The sequence below is a fragment of the Schistocerca nitens genome, chromosome 7, assembly GCF_023898315.1.
Source record: "Schistocerca nitens isolate TAMUIC-IGC-003100 chromosome 7, iqSchNite1.1, whole genome shotgun sequence".
Taxonomy (NCBI): domain Eukaryota; kingdom Metazoa; phylum Arthropoda; class Insecta; order Orthoptera; family Acrididae; genus Schistocerca; species Schistocerca nitens.
Genome location: NC_064620.1, coordinates 613,787,578 through 613,812,632, shown reverse-complemented (window position 1 = coordinate 613,812,632; position 25,055 = coordinate 613,787,578). Strand labels below are relative to the sequence as shown.

At 43.5% G+C, this 25,055-nt stretch overlaps 1 protein-coding gene across 4 annotated transcripts in view; it reads right to left on the bottom strand.

The window, feature by feature from the left end:
• The window catches only part of LOC126194813 (lipase member M-like), a 245,746-nt gene that overhangs the window by 111,096 nt on the left and 109,595 nt on the right, over positions 1-25,055 (bottom strand). For all 4 annotated transcript variants that reach the window (XM_049933134.1, XM_049933135.1, XM_049933136.1 and 1 more), the window contains exon 5: positions 10,239-10,485. In XM_049933134.1, coding sequence (XP_049789091.1) covers positions 10,239-10,485 — 247 coding nt within the window. The remainder of the gene's footprint in view (positions 1-10,238; positions 10,486-25,055) is intronic.

The following is a 25,055-nucleotide window of genomic DNA, read 5'->3' as shown; positions in this document are numbered from 1 at the left end:
TGCTTTTCATCAATATAAATTAAGGTAACAAACTACTTTTCTTTTCTTTCTCATTATTTCAATGTCCTGAATAATGCGTCATTACAGGTTCAGTCAACAAAGCATCTGGCTTGTGTTCTTGTATTAGAGTGTAATTCTGGTTTTCTTGAGGAATTATGGTATTTCTATTTTCTTTAATTAATTAAGTATAAATGATATTTAAAATTTCTTGTGTTGTTGAAGAAGAACCGTGCCAGATGCGTACGTTGAGTCATACTTCGACACACAGAACAGTTACACTTATGCTTTGGTTTCGTAGGTTTTATAGTTTCTGGGGACTTAATTAATTGTGTTAATGAAAATTTCCATTTCATTCTTTGTTGTTGTTCTATGCAGTCAGATTGCGTAATAATACTAGTCAGGGCCAACCGTTACGAGACTTCGTAACCGAACAGAAAGCTACTGAACCAAAAAATTAAAATTATTTTCATTTCATTTAATTAAGCCCCCATGCACGTGGCGACCACTGCTTCGGATCGTCCCTTGGAATCTTCTGACTGTAAAAATAGTAGACAGTAGTATTGTTGTAGTAATTTGTAGTTTAGTAATTGTAGTCTATTTTGCATGTGTAGATTTGGTAATTGTCATTCTTATAATGGTATTTTTTCTCTGAATTTGATTTGTTGTCTTGTATACGCGTTAGACGATTTAGTGCAATTATTTCAATTGTTCGTTAATCGTGTTTGAGGGAAACATTTCGAGTGAATGGTATTGTTGGAGATAAAGAGTCATTGTGTGTAATTTTCATATAGTGACGAGTTTTGTATATTTTGTAAATGTTTACGCGATCAATGAAAAAGGCAAAAATGATGGATAGTCAGAATGACGAAATTGTTAACATGGCGAACTCGCCAACAGAGGAAAACAGTATCATGAATAATGAAGTGGAAAACAATTTAATAAGTCGGAAAAATAGTCCGGAACCATTTCAAAATTTTTCTCAATCAGAAAATTTTCAGAATTCGAGATTAACGACAGAAAATTCTGGAATAGTATCGAACACAGATAGCTTTACAGCTATGACGAAAGAAGTTGGTTTCGCGGGAAATGTTAGGGGCGAAAAGAATTTCGAACCGGCTATTATGAAGCAGTTGATGGGTGCAATATTAAATCTGGAAACACGGATGGGAACAATGGAAACACGGTTAGGATCTGAATTTAAAACAGAGACGGGAACTTTGCGATCTGAAATTAAAACTGATATAGGAACAATTAAAACTGATATGGGAACAATGGAAACACGTTTTGACTCACTGGGATCACAGTTAGGATCTGAATTAAAAACAATGGAAACACGGTTAGATTCGCGAATAGGGACATGTTTCAAAAACATGAAGGATGAATTAAAGAAAGAGATTAGAGAGGAAGTACAACCGATTTTGAATGCTCACAATAATAGATTAATTGCAGTAGAGATTAGACAAAGGGAACAGGATAGAGAACAGGAAGAAAGAGATCGCGTGATAGTACAAAAATTTTCAGAGTTAAATTTACAACGTGCACACGATAAGGAAGAAATATTTGAGAGAATCGAGGAATCCGTACCAAATGACAGAATAAATAATCTAACACAACAATATGAACAGTTAACTACCAAATGTGTCAACACTGAAACCCGAGTCGCGACACTTACGGAAGACGTAAGTAAACAGAAAGAAAAAATAGGTGACTTATCGGAAAGAGTTGAGGAGATTTCAGATAAATTGACAAGTCTTAGTTTACATGGGGACAGAGATTCGGATGATACAGCTCCATTACCATTTGCAGAAACCAAAGAGTACCAGAACATAAATAAGCATGTTGAAAATCAGGGAAAATTTAATGAACGCGTTAAAAGGGAAGTTGAGGCATTACGAAAGCAAGTCAAACAAATCGAAGGCGAAATTGTAGGAAAAGACAGCATAAGAAATTTGGAATCACAGATAGCAGAGGGGTTTGAAGAAAGTAATTTGTCTCATTTACGGGATACAACAAGAGAGCGCCAGGCGCGCGAACTTGACAATAATCGACATTCAAACTGGGACAGACGCGGTAGGTCTTTGTCGCCACGAAGCGAAAACTTTGACTTTAAACACTTTTTGACAGTTCAGAAATTTAAGATTTTTCGCAATTCTAAGAATGACATACATCCATGTGCATGGTTAGATCAATTTATGTACGCACTTCCGCCAAATTTGCCACTAAGTCACAAACTGAAATTTATGTGCAGCTATTAAAGTCCTCAGGGGATTCACTACACTCAGTGAATATGTGTCGTAGCGCTCACAGGGCCCCGAGCTGTAGTGGTGCTATTTCCCTTTTAGTTTTCTGCACCGCTGCCTACTCTTTCACTATTCTTTGTATCTATAAAAAACAATTCTTCTACTATCCATCTATCTAGACAGTAGGTAAAGAATAACCGGATTTGACTGTTTTACCCGAAAGTGACTTTGGAAATTACCGTTTCGACTTACTATATTTTCTGCAGCATTCATTCGTAATTTAAACGAAATCTTACCTGTTTATCTTCGTGACAATATTACTTCATATGTTGACCATATTCTTATTGCTAAACATTCTTGGAGTGAGCACAACAAAATTTTGGATTCATTATTACGTATTTTTGCAAGAGTTGGCATTACAGTGAACTTGGAAAAATCTGAATTTGGTCGTTCTCAGGTGAAATATCTCGGTCACATTATTTCTACAGAAGGTATTCTCCCTGATCCAGAGAAACTAGACGCTATTCGTAATTATGCTGTTCCTACCACAAAACGTGATGTTCGTAGTTTCCTTGGTGTCTGTAATTTTCTTAGACGCTTTGTTAGATTGGACAATTTGGCCACACCTCGTTTATGTGAACTATCTGGAAAAAATTCTAATTGGTGTTGGGATGAGGAAGCTCAATCAGAATTTGAACAACTTCGTGATGCTTTAGTTGCTGCTCCACTTCTTTCACATCCGGATTTATCTAAAGATTTTTGTTTGGCGACGGACTCATCATACAAAGGCCTAGGTGCACATTTATTTCAAGAGATAGAAGAAAACGGCGTTGTAGTACAGAAGACTATTGCATTTGGAAGTCGTGTTCTCTCTAAATCCGAAAAGAATTATTCGATTACGGAACTTGAAGCTTTGGCTGTTGTTTGGGCTTTCACAAAATTTCGCACATTTTTGTTCGGTAGACATACTAAGGTTTACACTGATCATCGAGCTTTGGAATTTCTTATGTCGACAAAATTAACTCATGGCAGATTGTCACGATGGGCGTTGTACCTACAGGAATTTGATTTTAGTATTGTTTACATACAGGGATCTTCAAATATTGTTGCTGATGCTTTATCACGTGCACCTATGGGTTTGAAACAAAGTGCTAAAGAGGACTGCAAAGAAAACCATTATTGCTTGATGTACATTCAAGGTGTTGCGTTTGAGAATTTTATTTCATCTTCGCTCCAGGACATCGCTAAGGAGCAAAATAAGGATCCAATCTGGAAGGACATTAAGGAGAAGTGGAGGACAAAGGAAAGCGTAGCGATTAGACAGCATTATTTAGTTCGCAATGATATTCTTTTTAAACGAAAATCGGTCGACAACTCGGTTTGGTTAGTTTGTATTCCTGATGAGTGGGTCAATAAATTGATTTGGTCCACACATTTCAGTTATGCGCACTTTGGTCCCAGAAAATGCTTTCATAAATTGCGAGAAAATTGTTACTTCAGTAATATGGAAAAACGTATTCGATCTGTTCTTGCCAAATGCAAATTATGTCAAAAGGCTAAGCCGCCAACTGTTTCTCACAGAGCACCGTTCTTTCCTATCATTCCAGCGAAATTAAAGGACATGGCTGCAGTCGATTTGTTCGGTCCAGTGGTTCGTTCTACTAACGGTTTTGCGTACATTTTCGTAGCAGTGGAATTGACATCAAAATATGTGTGTTTTACACCTTTACGCAAAGCAACAGCTCGTTCAGTATCTAATGCTTTCATCAAACATTTTCTTAAAGAAGTTGGTCATGTTGATAAGGTAATATCAGATAATGGATCACAGTTTCGCTCTAAAATTTGGCTTCGTACTCTACGGCGTCGTAAGATTAAACCAATTTTTATTTCACTTTTTCATCCTCAATCTAATGCTTCAGAGAGATGGATGAAGGAAATCAATAAATTGTGCCGTCTTTATTGTCATCAGAATCACAGAACTTGGGATCAGTATCTTCATATTTTTCAAAACATTCTGAATGAACTTCCTAATGACTCAACTTCTTTACCGCCTCTATTTATATTAAAAAATAAAGTACCAACAAATCGCATTTCTGAAATCGTTCCTTTTCCGCCTTCACGGAAACTGCAGCATTCTGAAGTTGTCAACCTGGCTCTACGAAATATTGCGTCTGCGGCTGCAAGAAGAGGGAAATCAGCTAAACGTCCTGGTCGTTTAAAAATCTTGTCAGTTGGTCAAAAGGTGTTAATTAAGTCCCACCGTTTGCCTCACAAAGGAAAAGGCTTGTGTCGCAAATTTTTTCTGCTTTATAACGGTCCATATAGGGTTCGCAAAATCATTCATGATAACACTGTTGAAGTAGAAACTCTTAAATCTCGACGCTCCAAGGGAATACATCACATATCGAACGTAAAAATTTTTGTGGAATGACATACTTTTGAGAAACCAACAGTTATACGTAAACATGTGGAGAATGCAAGGATACCGCGCCGTGTTCCGGCGGCGGCAGATACTCAAAGCAACAGTGAAGTCTGCGCGCCGCAAAAGGCAGTCGTTGACCGCAAACAACTACTTCATACGTCACGCGCCTACAGCTGATCGAGCGCACAGTGCGAATGCACTGACAGACGTAAACAAATACACAGTCTAATTTCTCGGATTAAATTCAGTATAAAGCTATGGTGACTTTATAAATTATGTTATTAACGTTCAGTATTTTTCAGGATACGGTTGTATAAAATATTTAAGACCTTCAGGTAAATTCTGTGCATGTCCGACATTAAGACGACTTACTATGGAGAAAATTTCAGGAAGAATGTAATTTCAAAGAAAAAAGTAATAAACTAAAAACGGGTAACTATTAATTGAGTTTATTTTTCAGGTAACATATTTCCACTTAGGTACGTACTTTAGATGTAATTTGCTGCTCGCGATTACGTGATTCATACTTTGTGCTGAATTTCATGTTCTATGAATTTACTTGTGAAGCGACGTGCTTGTGTACATTTGCTGATTTTGACAATTATTGATTAATGAACAGTGTTATTACTTGTGTATATTATGCATCGCTTGGCTGCTATGCCTTTTCACTGATGTTATATTTTTTTATTATGTGCCTGCTGTGCTTATTTATTTAAATTGTAATTGTCCACTGATTAATTGTGCTGACTGTGGTTATGTATGTAAGATACACTTTGTGATTTATCTGCTTGCGCCTTCATATTTACTTATTAAGGTTACATATGAACATTTATTTGCTTATGCTGATATGATGATAATGACCTGTTTATTATATAAGATACATATTTGCTGCTTTGCGTATGGATTGCATATTTACACATTTCTGTTTTGTTGTCATAACTACTCTTCAATTTAGAATATAGCAATGCTGATGTACTGTGTACAAACATAGAGTTTAGGTTACACTGTGGTATTAATTATAGATTGTTCGCTTGGCAGAGCCTTGTTGTAGGAATTGTGTTGCATCCACTTGTTGACATTCTGTTCTCTACTGGTATATTTACTCGCTATTGCATGTTTTGCTTATGCTCAGTGCCTCATATTTTTAAGATAAGAAAATGAACTGCCATAATTCGACGAACAGCATTAGTACAAGAAACTGCATAGAAGTCACATGAGCTGGAGGTTTTATGAAAGCTGTATAAATTTATGCTAATAGGAAGGAAGCTAACGACATGATATACCAACACTAGGTTTAGACCATTGACAGTTATTACACTGCATTTTTCGTGAGTAACTGAAATAGGAAGTGACACTTGACACAAGAAATACTCCACATGTTTGCTTCTGTTTGCCATAATTCTTGAAGTGGTCTACACACTGAAATATCACGATTATTCACACTTCGTACTCACACTTAATTACTGAGAGTTGTTCGAACTAAAGTCTGTTAGAGGTCTTGTATGCATTTCTTTGGTTTAATGATGGACAAGGTAACCAAAATATATTTTATGAGGCATAATGAGTAGAAAATTTGGGTCAGATGGATTACACAGAGGTGTGTGTGGACACTGTGTCTTCGGATTGTATGGGATGATGAATTGAGGTTTGCATTAGGATTTTGTCTGCACTTGTTCGAGGAGACTGACTAGAGGAAAGAGTTGTTATGGAAGTGAAATGATATTGGCAATGAGGTTATATATATCGACGTATTGAAGAGGTATGATTGAGGTATTGAGATTATGTGAAGTTGATGATTATTGGAGTTTTCGTAGACAAGAGGTAAGGTAAATGATATTGATGATCGACGTATTGAAGTGGTATTATTGAAGTATTGAGATTATGTGATGCTGATGATTATTGGAGTTTTGGTGGATAAGAGGTGAAGTAAGTGAGGAGCATATTTTTTTTTGTTGGTCTATATGGAACAAGGAGGATAAAGATGGCAGACTAGAACACTCAAGTAGAAGGAAGATTGTCTACACACACACTTTGTTAAATCACTAAGCAGTATATACTTTTTTTGAAGAGAGGAAGTATTTGCATATCTTGGCTCACTGACAGTTGTTCAGCAACCGTACATTTTGATCTGGCTTGGCAAACATTGGTCTTGACATGATGACTATGACGTTGACTAACTATTATTGACTGTTGTACATTGCTGCCACTACTACTTGATACACATGATGAACATAAAATTTTGACAGAATTGCATTTACACAGTTAACACTATTCAATTACACAGTAGCACTAATGTGGATGAAAGATGAGTGAGTGTGTTTTGTGTGTTTTCCTTTTATAATCCCAGAGAAGTGATCCCAACCTATCTCCTAAATATTATTTTACTTGTTTGTAGTGGCTTGCACTGACACCCATAAATATTATAGGTTTACTGGTATTTGTGTATTGTAATAGTTAATAGGACAATTATCTGATATCATTTGTGTGTTTGTTATGATTTGTATGTTTAGTGTAAAAGCATTGTATGTGTATTCAAACTATTGTTCATGCCTGAACTGTCTGATTAGTGATGGTGCTGCACTTTTCAACATGATGTGTGACATTTAGTCATGTTTAATTTCTGCTGATGAACAGTGTGATTAGTGAAAGTGAATATTATGGACTGCAGTCTGCACCTGTTCAACATTGCTGGTGCCACTAATGGAACTGCTTATACTGAAATGGTGTTACTTGTTGGTGTCTGCACCTATTCAACATTACTGGGTGCCACTGATGGACTGTTTCTACTGAAAAAATGTCACTTGTTGGTATTTGCACCTGTTGACCATTGCTGGGTGCTACTGCTGGAACTGTCAACTACTTGTTTCTTGGGGTATGGAAAGCGTTTATGTGAATATTTGTATAAACTGATTTTTTGTGTATTACTGTTGGTGAAAAGTTATGAGACTCTTACCTGCACATATTCGTCATTGCTGACGCTATTGATTGAACTGTTTAACCACATAATACTTGTGTAAACTGTTATGTAAAGTCACATGTATGAAGGAATTTGTATTGCTTACTGTATTTTATATATTAGGTTATTGAAAGGTCAATGCAAAGCCAAAATTTTATCTAGTTATATGATATTTACGCATTAATATTATCTTTTATTTTTGTCTGTATTTTTTTTGACGAATTTGGTGGTATTTTCACCACCAATGCTGGCAAAAATACCATCAAATTCTAGCCTGTGGAGGAAGGGCATATGAAAGGTGGCTACACTGAGCCACAGCGCCAGAGATCGCGCTAGAGAGTATTATTCCGCCGCCTCCACTGGCAGTGATTATTGAGAACTCGTAGTAGTCAGTGCTTGGGGAGAGCTCGTGGTAGTCAGTGCTGAGATGTCGTAGTGAGGTGTGTTTGTTGAGATGAGCTAGTAGGCAGTGCTTGCTGAGATGTGATACTGAAAAGTTCTTGTTGCGATGTGATAGTAGCGAGTCGGTGTGGAGAGATTGTAATGTCTAGAGTGCTTTTCATCAATATAAATTAAGGTAACAAACTACTTTTCTTTTCTTTCTCATTATTTCAATGTCCTGAATAATGCGTCATTTCAGGTTCAGTCAACAAAGCATCTGGCTTGTGTTCTTGTATTAGAGTGTAATTCTGGTTTTCTTGAGGAATTATGGTATTTCTATTTTCTTTAATTAATTAAGTATAAATGATATTTAAAATTTTTTGTGTTGTTGAAGAAGAACCGTGCCAGATGCGTACGTTGAGTCATACTTCCACACACAGAACAGTTACACTTGTGCTTTGGTTTCGTAGGTTTTATAGTTGCTGGGGACTTAATTAATTAATTGTGTTAATGAAAATTTCCATTTCATTCTTTGTTGTTGTTCTATGCAGTCAGATTGCGTAATAATACTAGTCAGGGCCAACCGTTACGAGACTTCGTAACCGAACAGACAGCTACTGAAGCAAAAAATTAAAATTATTTTCATTTCATTTAATTAAGCCCCCATGCACGGTGAATAATAATTTCCTGACGTTATGAGTATATATAGGGTATTATCAGCATAAGTGCAGATACTCGCATTTATGACTGAGGATAGTGTACTGGACAACGTTACATCAGACTAATAATTACAACTATTATGAGTAGTATGTTTTTAGGTTGGTTGGTACCTCCAAGTATGCGTGGCACAAGGGAGCTATAATATTTATTTTCCCCTGGGCAGCAGATCAGGTGTTGCAGGCTGGAGTGCAACTGTGACTAGAGACTTTCTGTTCGGTTTCCAGGCTGAAAGATGTAGGCACTTATACAGAAGAACTGAAACATTTTGAAAGACTTTCCTGGCCTCTTACAGATATGCCTTTATATATATGGAGTGAGGCGACGAGTGAAAATTTGTGCGAAGTCCGGGTATCGAATCTGGGTCTCCTGCTTACTTGTCAGGTAAACTGGTCAGCAAGCCACGTTAGCACAATGGTTTGCATAAGTGCACAGGCGACCCTGGAATGCCTCGCTCATCGGTCCGAATTCTCAGTGCTGCCTCAGTTTAGTTTGGATTCCCCGAACATAAAACAATATGCAAGTCTTAAGGAGCTGTGATGTAAAATTTACCGTATGTTTCATCTCTAACACTTTGCACTGTGTCTTGCACAGTGTGGGTTCTAGTGGTGGGAAGGCACGCTCTGCTTGCTGCATAGGCTGGGCCCTGATTGTTGGATTGCAGCAGGTGACGTATCAGTCTTATCTGAACGAAGACGATTTTCGAGCTACCTCGAAAAGAAGTGCAGGAAAAATCGATGTTTCAGTTGGCACCTTTGACTAGATATTAAAAGAAGCTGCTAAATCAACTGTTCAGTACGCAATTCGATCGAAGCTGCATACACTTACCACTATGAAGCAAAGTCAGTTCACATTATCAGCAAAAGATGATAAATGGTTCATACTCAACGATAATAGCAACACTGTAGTGTAGGGATGGTAGCGTGTATGAGCCTCAAAAGGCAGACAACAGACACCAATTCATACCTTGTAAATTCATTGGATACATAGAATGAACTACAAGAGCAAGATGGCGAGGCATGTGTCACAGACGTATCTGCTGTTGTAAAATTTTTGGGGTCCAGAAATCAAACCAGAGGAAAAATTTGGTGGAAGAGGGATCAGAGATTGAACTGTGATTGTAATACGTTTGGGTGTCAGAGAGCAAAGTGCGAGAGCAAGATGTAACAGGTGTGCATGTGTGCACATGTATGTGTGTATGTGTGTGTGTGTGTGTGTGTGTGTGTGTGTGTGTGCATGAGTGCTAATGAAGCAGTGTGGGTTCTGCGAATGTCGACAAAGTTTTCCATGGCTCTCATCACCTTAGAACTCCTACCCCACATGCAGGCATGACAAAGGCCAAAGGTGAATTTCCATTCAAAGTCTCTATTGCGTTCCTGCTGAGAAACATACAAATTTTTTTTTAAATTGAAAAAGGAGTAATTTCTGTAAACCACTTCTTTTTAAGTAGTTCCAAGACAAAAACACTAAAGTAATTCTGATTAGACTATTAAGGCAGTGGCTAAGGAAGGGTGAACCTTACCACTAGGGACTCTGGAAGGAGATGGTAAATCTTGAAGATGGTGCTGTGGGGCTCGGTGTAGAAGACGGAGGGCGTCCAGAGCAGTGCGCCTCTGAGCACGTGGTGTGCACGTGGCCGGCGCTGCAGCCACGTGTAGAGCGCCCCCCCGCCTGTGCTGTAGCCCAGGTAGAAGGGCAACGCGTCGCCCGTAACGCGCTGCGTCAGCGCCACCAGCGCCTCCACGTCGTACTCGCCCATGTCGTCCAGGCTGTGCGGCAGAGGCAGGCAAATGACGATAACAGGTGGTCAATAGTCAGCAACTTACATGTTTCCTGGGCATGCTGTCGTTCTGTCTCTAACTAGCTTTTTGCCTACTGCTTCAGCCGTGTATGCGTACATCATGTGTATTGTATACACCACCTCGTCTCGCCCTCGCTCTCCATCTCCTCCTCCCTCCCCCCCTCTCTGCCAATCTCCTCCCCTGCTCTCTTCCTCGCATCTCCACTCTTCATCTCCTCCTCCCCTCTCTCCCTGTCCATGTCTATCCACTTTCTCCGTCATCTCATTCTTCCCCTCTCTCTTCCACCTCTCCCCATTTTAGCCCCCACCCTCTCCCCTATGGATCGTCGTTCTTACCCCCACAGTACTCCTTTCCACACAGTAAGTGTTATGTGCCTCATGTACCCAAAGTTTACTTGAAATCGATCCAATGGCTTAGGAGCACACATCGAACATACTTACATGGTGTCTGCTTCACATGACGTATGAATCGTAATAAGTCGGCTGCAGTTCAGTTGCATGCTACATCATCCACACCATTCAATGTCCATGACTGCACATCTTTGGCAATTAACAGTTGTAGCTCTGTTACGTAATTGACCCAAGCCACTGTTTTGGTTCAAATGGCTCTGAGCACTATGGGACTTAACTTCTGAGGTCATGAGTCCCCTAGGACTTACAACTACTTAAACCTAACTGCCCGGGGCAGGATTCGAACCTGCGACCGTAACGGTCGCGCGATTCCAGATTGAAGCGCCTAGAACCGCTCGGCCACTCCGGCTGGCGCCACTGTTTTCTGCAAGTTGAAATAAAGAAACAGTGTGTTCCACAGCAGATCGGAGTGTCTTAGGGGTCACATTGAGAATACGTTCCCTCAGTTCAGCTACTTTTGCGACTGGAGCACTGAACACAACATCTTTGAGACAACCCCACAGCCATAAGCCATACGGATTAAGATCAGGTAATCTGAACGGCCAGACAGTAGGGAAATGACGGCTGATAATTATAGCTTCTCTGAATGCCTCCGCAGCAGCCACTTCACTGGATGTGCAATGTGCGGACGAAACTTCCATGAAACCGTTCCAACCCACACGTCCACAGGGCTGAAGGGTTGGAACGACGTTGGAGCGAAAAAGACACTCCTAGCGCTTGCCGGTGACGATATGTGTAACAGGATCCACAGGACACGTCTGCTGGAAAAAACACGGCCCTACGGTAAATGAAGCCCTCAACCACCACCACAAAGTCACATTTGCCGAATGAAGTGGTACCGGTTAATGTGCAACGGATTTTCCGTTGCCGATTTTCTGTTATTCTGCGTACTGACATGTTCCTGGAAATGGTAATGGGATTCGTATGTGCAGAAAATGTTCTGTGGCCATTCACTGTCCAGTTGCACGCGAACCAGAAATTGGAGAGCAAACGTTTGTCTTGCTGGCTGGTCAGCAGGAAGCATCTCCTGAACATGGGTTGTTTTGTATGGACAGCAACGCAGGATGTTTCGTACGATTTTTTGCAACGAGCTCGCGGGTATCTCCAGTGTTGGGCAATTCGATGTGCAGCTCATATGTGCACACCATCGCTATACCCCTGTTTTTCAAATTTTAAAATAATTTTCTCCAGACGAATGCCTTTTTCCATACCCTTGAGTGTCTGGAACATCTGCAGGGCTACCGGCGCATAGTCACCCTTCTTATTGTCCGCCCAGATAACTGAATGGTCAGCATGTCGGACTAGCGTCCTAAGCGGCCCGGGTTTGATTACCGGCTGGGTCGGGGATTTTCTCGGCTCAGGAACTGCGGGTTGTGCTGTCTTCATCATCATTTCATCCCCAACCGGCGGGCAGGTCGGCCAATGTGGCGTCTAATGTGATAAGACCTGCACCAAGGCGGCCGTTCTTGCTAAATACCTACACCAGCAGCGTGCCATGTTTCACGGAGACAGTCATGTTTGGCGTCTAGCTCGCTCAATGAGGAACTGCCGTGTGCTGCGTGTCTCTTGGCGTGCATGTTCTGAAGCTCACAGCGCCATATATGGGTCAAATTTTCGTTAAACTTTCTTGTTCCATGGCGTTACCTCTGCATCAATAATATGCTGCTCAAGTTTGACATTATTCTGCGCAGTGGTTCTCCTTCTACAGCTTTTTGAAACCATAAATTTATTTATGAAGACCCAATTTTATAATACACGTAGATATAGAAAAAGTTTTATTTAATTTCGCTCTATTGGACATTAACAAGATCCAAATTTATGGCGAAGCAAAGTAAAAATTGTCTGTGTTGCTTGATGCATTCGACACATCGTGTGAGGCCGTCTTTAGTGAGAGTATTGTACAACAGTAGTGGTCACGAACTCAATTGTAAAATGGGATAAGTCTGAATTTGGTGACTGTGCCAGTGAAATCACACATTTGATTTTAATACGCTGACTACACAACGAGTGTCGTCACTTCAGTAGCTACACTAACGTATTTTAATGTGTTGTACCCTGGCACAATGCTGAAATCGACATCAAGGTTGTGCTTTTCTAATTTTACATAAGGACTTAACAGATGGAAAAATTGCTCCCATATCTAATATGGGCATGTGATATTGCCAAGGACACCATCACAAGTTGAATCCCCCGCACAATCTGCTGCAGCGTTTGATATTATTTTTACCATGAGGTAGCTTTGTAAGGTTCAAGAGGACGGAATTATTTGATTGCTAAATTATGAGATAAAGTGTTTATTTAAAAAATAAAGTAACACCCTGCGCGCAAAAAAACTTCCTCCATGAACTTCGCAGCTGCTGTGGACCGGAATATACAGACTGAAATGCCAGTTCCGTCCCAGACTACGAAATGATAAACTCTTGCTGTCTAAATACTTTTGGGGTGGGATGATATAACGTTACCCTGCCCAGTTCCTCAAATTGCAAAGTGTGACGCTGGATGTACCGATGAGGAGTGTCCACCCCATGTGTACGCCCTCTCAGTCAAGCGAGTGCAGAATGCAGCTACTTTCCCACATAATGGTAAAGGGAATTATTCTCATCCGAGGTTTATGTTATCTCAAGGGTTTGTTGGTGTTACTATTTACGTTCGCGAAGTGCCAGATACTCTCCGTGTGTGTTCTAATCTGAAATTAGCGGTATACCCTCCTGGAAATATACCGTGCTTAGGAAAGTTATCCGTTCCTTCCAGACGAGAAAACGTCCTTTGTAAGCTAAGTATTGTTCAAAGTGTGTATTGTAAACCACATGATGGATACTCCGTTCAACATTACAGATGCAATGCGAGTATATTGCAGTAGCGTAGACAGATTGTGTAAAGCTGAAGGGTATGCAGTGACGATTTATACTGAGTTGACAAAAGTCATGGCATACCTCCTGGTACCGTGTAGGACCTCTTTATGCCCAGACTAGCACTGCAACCCAACGTGGCATGGATCCAACAAGCCGTTGCAGAAATATTGAGCCATGCCGCCTCTATAGCCGTTCATAATTATGAAAGTATTGCCGGTGCAGGATTTTATGCACGAACGGACCTCTCTGTTACGTTCCATAAATCGTCGATGGGCTTCATGTCGGGCTATCTGAGTGGCAAAATCATTCACTCGAACTGCACAGAATGTTCTTCAGGCCAATCGCAAACAGTTGTGGCCTGGTGACGTCATCCATTAACATCCATAGAAATTCCGTCGTTGTTTGGCTGCAAATGGTCTCCCAGCAGTCGAACATATCCATTTCTATTCAATTCGGATGGACCAGAGCGCCCAGTCCATTCGATACAAGTAATGCACATCATTACGGAGACACCACCAGTTTGCACAGCGCCTTGCTGACGAATTGGGTCAATAGTGTCGTTGGGTCTCGAACGCTACCATCAGCTCTCGCCAAGTGAAACTAGGACTCATATGATCAAGCCACGGTTTTCCAGTCGTCTAGGAAGCTACCGATATGGTGAGGAGCCCAGGAGAGGCTCTGCAGGCGATATCCTGCTGCTAGCAAAGGCGCTCTCGTCGGTCGTCCCCTGCCACAGCACATAAACGCCAGATTTCGCAACACTGTCTTAGCGGATACGTTCGTCGTACGTCCCACATTGATTTATTTCTATGCATTGCTGCTTGTTTGTTAGAAGTGACAACTCTTCGCAAACGCCGCTGCTCTCGATCGTTAACTGATGGACGTCGGCCAAAGCATATATCCGTTGATAGTAGATTTCATTCGCTTAGGAACGGCATGGTGAGCTGAATGGGAGAGGTGTATTATCATGTGGAAAGAGACTATTGATACGCCCGCTAAACGCGCTGGCCAAAACAGGTGATTAGGATTGTGGAAAGGGCCAAATAAGGTTGGGGTCAGTTTCACCATAAAATTGTTATTTATTGTAATTTAATAACACATTTACAACCAAAGCGGCACGTAGCCGAACTTTTACAACTACGACTTTCAAACTCCAAATCTTTCATGGCTGCCGCGCGCGATTAGCCGAGCGGTCTAGGGCGCTGCAGTCATGGACTGTGCGGCTGAGCCCGGCGGAGGTTCGAGTCCTCCCTCGGGCACGGATGTCTGTGTTTGTCCTTAGGATAATTTAGGTTAAGTAGTGTGTAAGCTTAGGGACTGATAACCTTAACAGTCAAGTCCCATATGATTTCACACACATTTGAACATTTTTTTTAACATTTTTTTTCTTTCATGGTGGCTGAAGGCCTCCAAACAAGAAATCTTAAAAATCAACAAGGTAAATTTCAAGTGACTGAAGACATGCAATTACAATTACAAATAATACAGCTAGACTGAAAGACTCAAGGCAAGAATGGACAGACAAACATAAACAAGATGCAATACAAACGGCTGAAGGCCCACAGTAAAATTTTCAAGATTTTAAAATAAATTACCATAACTTTTCAAAGGCAGAAGGCCGCAATGTTTAAGCTTCAATGGTAATTTTAAGAATAAGTTTCCAAGGCTGAAGACCAACAATTAATTTTCCAAAATTTAAAAAAATTTGTAACCGTAAGGCTTAAGTTTTAAGTAACTGAAACCGGACTAAAAGAAAAGACTACACAACGGCAATAACCTTTCAGCAAATATCCACTTGCCGGAATTCAAACTTACTTACATAAAACACAGTGAAACCAAGAATTTTTTTATCATTGGCTATGATAGTTTATAAACAGACAATTAAACACCGGTGAGAAAGACAGTAAAGACAACAACACTCAGAAGCCTGCAGGGGGTCGGTCTGCCCTCGTTCACTTAGGTGAGACAGGTGATGAGCCCAACTACACTTGATCCGTCGGAACCCAACCAAGGGACAGCCACGGACCGACCGACAAACGACTTTCTTGCCACCAATCGATACATGAGAATTCAAACACAAAATGTTACGGGCGTCATTACTCACAATCAAATATGTATATGTATTAAGCTGTCACTGTGCTGGACACCGATAACGGGTGAGGAAAGGACGTTGCCTGAAATTACGTTAGTGGCCAGGGCAGATAAAGGGAGCACTAACGGCCGCAAGGCACAAAATTCCACTGGTGCACTTGAATTGTACTCAACCAATATAATTAATTCCACCGCATGGCGGCTGAATTTGAGCAATACAAACACTTGGTGTTGATCACAGGTAAACCTCCCCAACAGCGAACCACCGAAACGAACCACACAACATGAATGGACGTGGCTTGAGTACTTGAAACCACTACTCAACTTTGACGTCCTGGGTCGGTGAACCACGAAGCTCGTAGCAATCGGACAGCTCCACACACGCTCCGACACTGTGCAGCGACCGCCAGCAGACCCAGCCGCCTTCACCGACCGGATATAACTCCACTGGTCTTCAGCAGGAGAGCTTCTGTTAAGTTTGGAAGGGAGGAGACGAGGTACTGGCAGAAGTGAAGCTGTGGGGACGGGGCGAGAGTCGCGCTTGGGTAGCTCGGTTGGTAGAGCACTTGCCCGCGAATGCCAAAGGTCCCGAGTTCGAGTCTCGGTCCGGCACACAGTTTTAATCTGCCAGGAAGTTTCATACCAGCGCACACTCCGCTGTAGAGTGAAAATTTGATTCCAGATATTAGGATTGTTCACTGAGATGACAGAAGTCACAGGATACCTCCCAACATGATGTCGGAGCTCCTTTTGCCCGGCCTATTGCAGCCAGTCGACGTGGCCTGGACCCAACAATTCGTTATAAGTCTCCTGCAGATATGTTGAGTCATGCTGCCTCTATAGCCAGCCATATTTACGAAACTATTGCCGGGGCAGGATTTTGTGCACGAACTGTCCACTCGATAATGTGCCGAAAATGTTCGATGAGACTCGTGTCGGGCGATCTGGGTGGCTAAATCATTCCCTCGAATTGTCCAGAAAGTTCTTCAAACCGATCGTGAACAATTGTGGCCCAGTGACAAGCTGCGTCGTCGTTTGGGAACATGAAGTCTATGAATCGCTGCAAATGTTTCTCAAGTAGCCGAAGATAACCATTTCTCAGCCAAAGAGCGGTTCACTTGCATCAGTGGACCCATTTCATTTCATGTAAAAACAAATCACAAAATCATACCAATATGGAGTCATCACAAGTTTGCACAGTGCCTTGTTGACAACTTGAATCCATGGATTCTACATCTACATCTACATCTACATTTATACTCCGCAAGCCACCCGATGGTGTGTGGCGGAGGGCACTTTACGTGCCACTGTCATTACCTCCCTTTCCTGTTCCAGTCGCGTATGGTTCGCGGGAAGAACGACTGTCTGAAAGCCTCCGTGCGCGCTCTAATCTCTCTAATTTTACATTCGTGATCTCCTCAGGAGGTATAAGTAGGGGGAAGCAATATATTCGATACCTCATCCAGAAACGCACCCTCTCGAAACCTGGCTAGCAAGCTACACCGCGATGCAGAGCGCCTCTCTTGCAGAGTCTGCCACTTGAGTTTATTAAACATCTCCGTAACGCTATCACGGTTACCAAATAACCCTGTGACGAAACGCGCCGCTCTTCTTTGGATCTTATCTATCTCCTCCGTCAACCCGATCTGGTACGGATCCCACACTGATGAGCAATACTCAAGTATAGGTCGAACGAGTGTTTTGTAAGCCACCTCCTTTGTTGATGGACTACATTTTCTAAGCACTCTCCCAATGAATCTCAACCTGGTACCTGCCTTACCAACAATTAATTTTATATGATCATTCCATTTCAAATCGTTCCGCACGCATACTCCCAGATATTTTACAGAAGTAACTGCTACCAATGTTTGTTCCGCTATCATATAATCATACAATAACGGATCCTTCTTTCTATGTTTTCGCAATACATTACATTTGTCTATGTTAAGGGACAGTTGCCCCTCCCTGCACCAAGTGCCTATCCGCTGCAAATCTTCCTGCATTTCGCTACAATTTTCTAATGCTGCAACTTCTCTGTATACTACAGCATCATCCGCGAAAAGCCGCATGGAACTTCCGACACTATCTACTAGGTCATTTATATATATTGTGAAAAGCAATGGTCCCATAACACTCCCCTGTGGCACGCCAGAGGTTACTTTAACGTCTGTAGACGTCTCTCCATTGATAACAACATGCTGTGTTCTGTTTGCTAAAAACTCTTCAATCCTGCCACACAGCTGGTCTGATATTCCGTAGGCTCTTACTTTGTTTATCAGGCGACAGTGCGGAACTGTATCGAACGCCTTCCGGAAGTCAAGAAAAATAGCATCTACCTGGGAGGCTGTATCTAATATTTTCTGGGTCTCATGAACAAATAAAGCGAGTTGGGTCTCACACGATCGCTGTTTCCGGAATCCATGTTGATTCCTACATAGTAGATTCTGGGTTTCCAAAAACGACATGATACTCGAGCAAAAAACATGTTCTAAAATTCTACAACAGATCGACGTCAGAGATATAGGTCTATAGTTTGGCGCACCTGCTCGACGACCCTTCTTGAAGACTGGGACTACCTGTGCTCTATTTGAATCATTTGGAACCCTCCGTTCCTCTAGAGATTTGCGGTACACGGCTGTTAGAAGGGGGGCAAGTTCTTTCGCGTACTCTGTGTAGAATCGAATTGGTATCCCGTCAGGTCCAGTGGACTTTCCTCTGTTGAGTGATTCCAGTTGCTTTTCTATTCCTTGGACACTTATTTCGATGTCAGCCATTTTTTCGTTTGTGCGAGGATTTAGAGAAGGGGGATTTGCACCATACTCGAACGCTACCATCAGCTCTCTGCAACTAAAATCGGGACTCATTTGATCAGGGTGGGACAACAATTAAATTCTGTGCTGGGCCGGAGCTCGGACCCAGATTTCCCGTTTTGCGTGAGGTTTCACCTTCACATGCGTGTTTGCAGGTCTGAAGGACAAGTGCATCGTTCTTATTAACAACACGTATTTTCCGCCGATACTACGCAGCGACATTCAATGAGAACAACCTCCCCTGTATGGGAATCACACAACAGGTGTACGAGTACAGGTCGCAGACGCGTAGTTGACGACCTATGGAAGTTTGTGTCTGGCCGTGAGTCGTGCACAGATAGCCAAAGTTGTTAAGGCGACCGCTCGCATAAAATAGGCAATCTGGGTTCGAACTCGGGTCCAGCACAAATTTTCGTTGTTTTCATCCACTTACACAGCTGATGGTTGTCCATATTCGTATTCGTGAGTACATTTCATGTACATGTATTTCATTTAGCTCACCCTGCCAAGATATAGTTCAGCCGTGCGTGGCTCACGTTCAAAAAATGCCTCAAATGGCTCTGAGCACTATGGGACTTAACTTCTCAGGTCATCAGTCACCCAGAACTACTTAAACCTAACTAACCTAAGGACATCACGCACATCCATGCCCGAGGTAGGATTCGAACCTGCGACCACAGCGGTCGCGCGGTTCCAGACTGTAGCGCCTAGAACCGCTCGGCCACCCGGCCGGCGGCCATGTTCCCGCCATCATGTATTTTACACCCTGTTTTTAATGCACTTCCACCTCGCTACATTAATTTAAATTACTGGTGTCACTGAGTTGCTGCCTTGCCTGAACGTGGGCGGCGCTAGCAGCGCGTATCAATGTATCCCCTCTCGTAGTATCTTTGCTCCACTGCTATTACTTCCTGGTCGTTGTCTGTCGTAAGGCAGTTCGCCTCGAGTTTGGGCTGCCAGCCAGGTGGAACGCGTCTGGAGAACAGTCCGGACCTGCCAGGGGGGGGAGTTGCAATGCGGCAGTAGTGCAGTTGGGTTGGGGCACTGAGGCCTGCGTCGACATGGCTGTCCCGACCACTGCCGTCACACATCACTTGAGCCGGGCCACTGTCTTGGTGGATCGTCGGTCGGTCGTCCTACCGGACGACGCGTTTTGGCTCGCCGATCGTTCATGAGTGGCAGTGTGTGTGTGTGTGTGTGTGTGTGTGTGTGTGTGTGTGTGTGTGTGTGTGCATCGACTCCCGATTTGTCTTCGTGCGTGCTTAGTTACTGTTTGGGTATCGCTCAGGTCTTCGTGCAAGTGTTTGTCAGGTTGTGTGTGTAGTTGGCGTTATCCCACTGACGACTATTTTAGATGTTGTCGGCATTCTAAGGGAGACATGGCTTAGTCACAGCCCGCGAAAGGCAAAGGTCCCGAGTTTTAATCTGCCAGGAAGTTTCATATCAGCGCACACTCCGCTTTAGAGTGAAAATTTCATTCCAGTAACATCCCCCAGGCTGTGGCTAAGCCATGTCTCCGCAATATCCTTTCTTTCAGGAGTGCTAGTTCTGCAAGGTTCGCAGGAGAGCTTCTGTTAAATTTGGAAGGTAGGAGACGAGGTACTGGCAGAAGTGAAGGTGTGAGGACGGGGCGTGAGTCGTGCTTGGGTAGCTCAGTTGGTAGAGCACTTGCCCGCGAAAGGCAAAGGTCCCGAGTTCGAGTCTCGGTCCGGCACACAGTTTTAATCTGCCAGGAAGTTTCAATCCTAATATCGTTTGCTTCTTCTAAATCGTTTGTTTGTTTAACTAAAACGGTAAGAATCTCGGCCTAGTGAAAAAGCTCCCGATTGAGGAAGGAAGTAGCTAAATATTAACATCTTCACAGTAAAGTGCAGCCTATCCCTCATTACACTACTGTGCCATTGCATCTAGATCCTTCTATTCTCAGATGCCAGTGTGGAACGCAGTATTATGCATTTATTCGTCAAGCCGAGGTTTGTATTTGTACTTATTATGAATCTGGCTGTCACTCTCACGTTGGACATGAGTTTACCTCGCATCACTATAAAAACGCATACGCACATTAAAAGCGTAGTGTGGATGCCTTTCATATCTAAGTGTCATGCTGAGGAAAGGGAGATCGTTTCTGAGTTGTTTCTCACGGTCTACGGAAACAAGGAGAGGAATTGCAAATGTAAATATAAGAGTGATTTGTCAGACCCCTCTCATACCTTTTTTACTTTTCGAAACTGTTGATTTGCTTGTGCCACTTGCTAAATATTTGCGAATATGATCAACGTCTCGGTAAGATGTTCAATAAATGGTAGTCTGGGTCCGCGCTCTTCACGTCCCCTCTAATCCAAATACTGTGAAAATCCAATCTGACAACATACGACGCAGAGGTAGATTAATAAAAAGGGCTTGGCGTGGTACTGGCGTGTGTCTCACTACTTGCATTTTGACAAATATGTCCCCTGGTGTGATGGAAAGTCGGTTATGTTTCGTTTCTACCAGAAATTTCTGTGTGAACAGAACAAAAACAACTACAGTCACCCACGTAATTACTTCCTTTTAATATAACCTAGATGGACAATTTGATGATGGTATTAACGCTGAAGGAACAAAAAAGGCAGATATTACTCAAATAATAATGTTTCGTTCGTCAGTGGACAGAGTTTCACACGGAATATGGGGCGAATGTCTTATTGAGTCTCACGAGACGAAAGGAGAGAGGTCACGTGGAGAATTTTCCCACCTCTGATACCCAGAACGAATGAGAGCGAGACTTGGCTGACTGACAGGGATTTTGGCAGAATTATTTTTGCTGAGACGCCAGAGTCAGACAAACGTAAAAGTACAGAGAATATTCTGTTTCAGGGAGCCGTAGAGAGAACTTTCGCTTTCAGAGAGCGGTAGAGAGCAGGTTTGGGAGGACGACCGTTCAATCCCGCGTCCGGCCATCCTGATTTAGGTTTTCCGTGATTTCCCTAAATCGCTCCAGGAAAATTCCTGGATGGTTCCTTTGAAAGGGCACGGCCGACTTCCTTCCCCGTCCTTCCCTAATTCGATGAGACCGATGACCTCGCTCTTTGGTATTTTCCCCCAAACAATCCAATCCAATCCAGAGCAGGTTCAGTTCCGGAGCTTCTGTGAAGAACAGACGCTTCCTGGTTCTGCGATCGGCAGAGAGCAATGGGTGATAGTTCGCGATATGCCGCGGCAGCCTGTACGGCGAGTGTTCACGCTGCAGCGTTAGGATTTAATCGACATCGGCACCGTTTGAAGTTTTGGAACCTTGCGAAGAAATTACAGTCGCTCCAGAGCTTTAGTCATGATTCATATTTTTTTATTTGTTCTTTCACAATTCGGGACTCAACGATTGTTACAGTGAATCTTGAGTTACCACCACTCGCTCGTTAACCCGCCCGGTGCTTGTATTAATTCTGGTGGATGTTAGACCCCCCCCCCCCCCCCCCCGTCAGTTCCGTAGGTAACGCAATTACTTCTGCCACGGCATTTAAAGCCGATTAAGTCGCGATCTCTTTTACGCTGTGTTTCCTAGTTGCTTGGGGCTCACTATATGTGCATTACTTAGAACTGAGTTTATTTTGAACGAAGACGTTCGCCGTGTTTAGCTTTTCCCTTGTATTAAGATGCTCTTAAAATAAATGTGTAGTAATCAAATTTTCCTAGATATCATTTCGGTAGTTAATTAACTCCATGTCACTTGAAAGTAAATTAGCCAAGGCCATCAGCTATACATATATGTGTGTGGGACACAGTTTCTAGTGACAATTCCATTGGACAAATCTTTTAAATGACACTACCGGCCAAAGGATTATTTCCTTTACCATATACACTCCTGGAAATGGAAAAAAGAACACATTGACACCGGTGTGTCAGACCCACCATACTTGCTCCGGACACTGCGAGAGGGCTGTACAAGCAATGATCACACGCACGGCACAGCGGACACACCAGGAACCGCGGTGTTGGCCGTCGAATGGCGCTAGCTGCGCAGCATTTGTGCACCGCCGCCGTCAGTGTCAGCCAGTTTGCCGTGGCATACGGAGCTCCATCGCAGTCTTTAACACTGGTAGCATGCCGCGACAGCGTGGACGTGAACCGTATGTGCAGTTGACGGACTTTGAGCGAGGGCGTATAGTGGGCATGCGGGAGGCCGGGTGGACGTACCGCCGAATTGCTCAACACGTGGGGCGTGAGGTCTCCACAGTACATCGATGTTGTCGCCAGTGGTCGGCGGAAGGTGCACGTGCCCGTCGACCTGGGACCGGACCGCAGCGACGCACGGATGCACGCCAAGACCGTAGGATCCTACGCAGTGCCGTAGGCGACCGCACCGCCACTTCCCAGCAAATTAGGGACACTGTTGCTCCTGGGGTATCGGCGAGGACCATTCGCAACCGTCTCCATGAAGCTGGGCTACGGTCCCGCACACCGTTACGCCGTCTTCCGCTCACGCCCCAACATCGTGCAGCCCGCCTCCAGTGGTGTCGCGACAGGCGTGAATGTAGGGACGAATGGAGACGTGTCGTCTTCAGCGATGAGAGTCGCTTCTGCCTTGGTGCCAATGATGGTCGTATGCGTGTTTGGCGCCGTGCAGGTGAGCGCCACAATCAGGACTGCATACGACCGAGGCACACAGGGCCAACACCCGGCATCATGGTGTGGGGAGCGATCTCCTACACTGGCCGTACACCACTGGTGATCGTCGAGGGGACACTGAATAGTGCACGGTACATCCAAACCGTCATCGAACCCATCGTTCTACCATTCCTAGACAGGCAAGGGAACGTGCTGTTCCAACAGGACAATGCACGTCCGCATGTATCCCGTGCCACCCAACGTGCTCTAGAAGGTGTAAGTCAACTACCCTGGCCAGCAAGATCTCCGGATCTGTCCCCCATTGAGCATGTTTGGGACTGGATGAAGCGTCGTCTCACGCGGTCTGCACGTCCAGCACGAACGCTGGTCCAACTGAGGCGCCAGGTGGAAATGGCATGGCAAGCCGTTCCACAGGACTACATCCAGCATCTCTACGATCGTCTCCATGGGAGAATAGCAGCCTGCATTGCTGCGAAAGGTGGATATACACTGTACTAGTGCCGACATTGTGCATGCTCTGTTGCCTGTGTCTATGTGCCTGTGGTTCTGTCAGTGTGGTCATGTGATGTATCTGACCCCAGGAATGTGTCAATAAAGTTTCCCCTTCCTGGGACAATGAATTCACGGTGTTCTTATTTCAATTTCCAGGAGTGTATTAATCATGCATCAGCTGATATGACCAGGATCGAACCTTAATGGTCACGAGCCGAGGAGAGCCGCTGCAGCCGATGTCGTGCTGTTAGCAAAGGCAGGCGCGTCAGCCGCCTGATGCCGTAGCCCATTAACGTCGAATTTCGCCGCACTCTCATAACGGATACGTTCGTCGTATGTCCTATATCGATTTCTGCGGTTATTCCACGCACTGTTGTTTGCCACTTAGCACTGAGAACTCTACGCAAACGCTGCTGCCTCGGTCATTAAGTGATGGGCATCGGCCACTGCTTTGTTCGTGGTGAGAGACAATGCCTGAAATTTGGTGTTCTCGACACAGTCTGGACACTTTGGATCTCGGAATATTGAATTCAATTGCGATATCCGAAATGGAATGTCCCATGCGTCTAGCTCATTCCGTGTTCAAAGTATTAATTCCCGTCGTGCAGCCATAATCACGCCGGAAACATTTTCAGACGAGTAAAAATGACAGATCCGCCAATGCACTGTCCTCTTCTACGGTGTGTACGCGATACTACCGCTACCTGTATGTGTGCACTCTGCTATCCCACGACTTGTCACCTCAGTGCACAATGGACTTGGGCAGTAGTATGAGCGCGTTGTATGATGTGTGCCCGTTATTTTTGATATGATATGCTTCAACTAACATTTAAGTTTCAATCACTGTCTGCTTATCGTTCTCTAAATCAGTAGTGACCTGTCCCTTTCTTTAAATAAATAAGCAAATCGTCAGAGTTCAGGGTGATCCAGAAGCGACGCACCCATGCTGGCAGATGACGTGGAGCAACATTATGGCATTAGTGGTGTATCGCGCCAGCTACATGATGCCGAAGTGGAGCTGTGTTATGCTGTCAGTGGTGTATCGCAGTTCAGTTCCTGCAGACAGCAACTGGGCACACCCACCACGCTGCCTGCGCGTGAGTCGCCGTGTGACAGTCTAAAGATGCTTCCGGACCACTGCCACTGCAGCCTGCCGCCACTGGTTTCGCGGTCTCTTCGTGTGGAGCTACCATTCACTGTAAGCGGCTGTCAAACTATTCTAATAGCAGTATATGTGGATACTGTAACAACTCTACTAGATAAAGAACACCTATGTA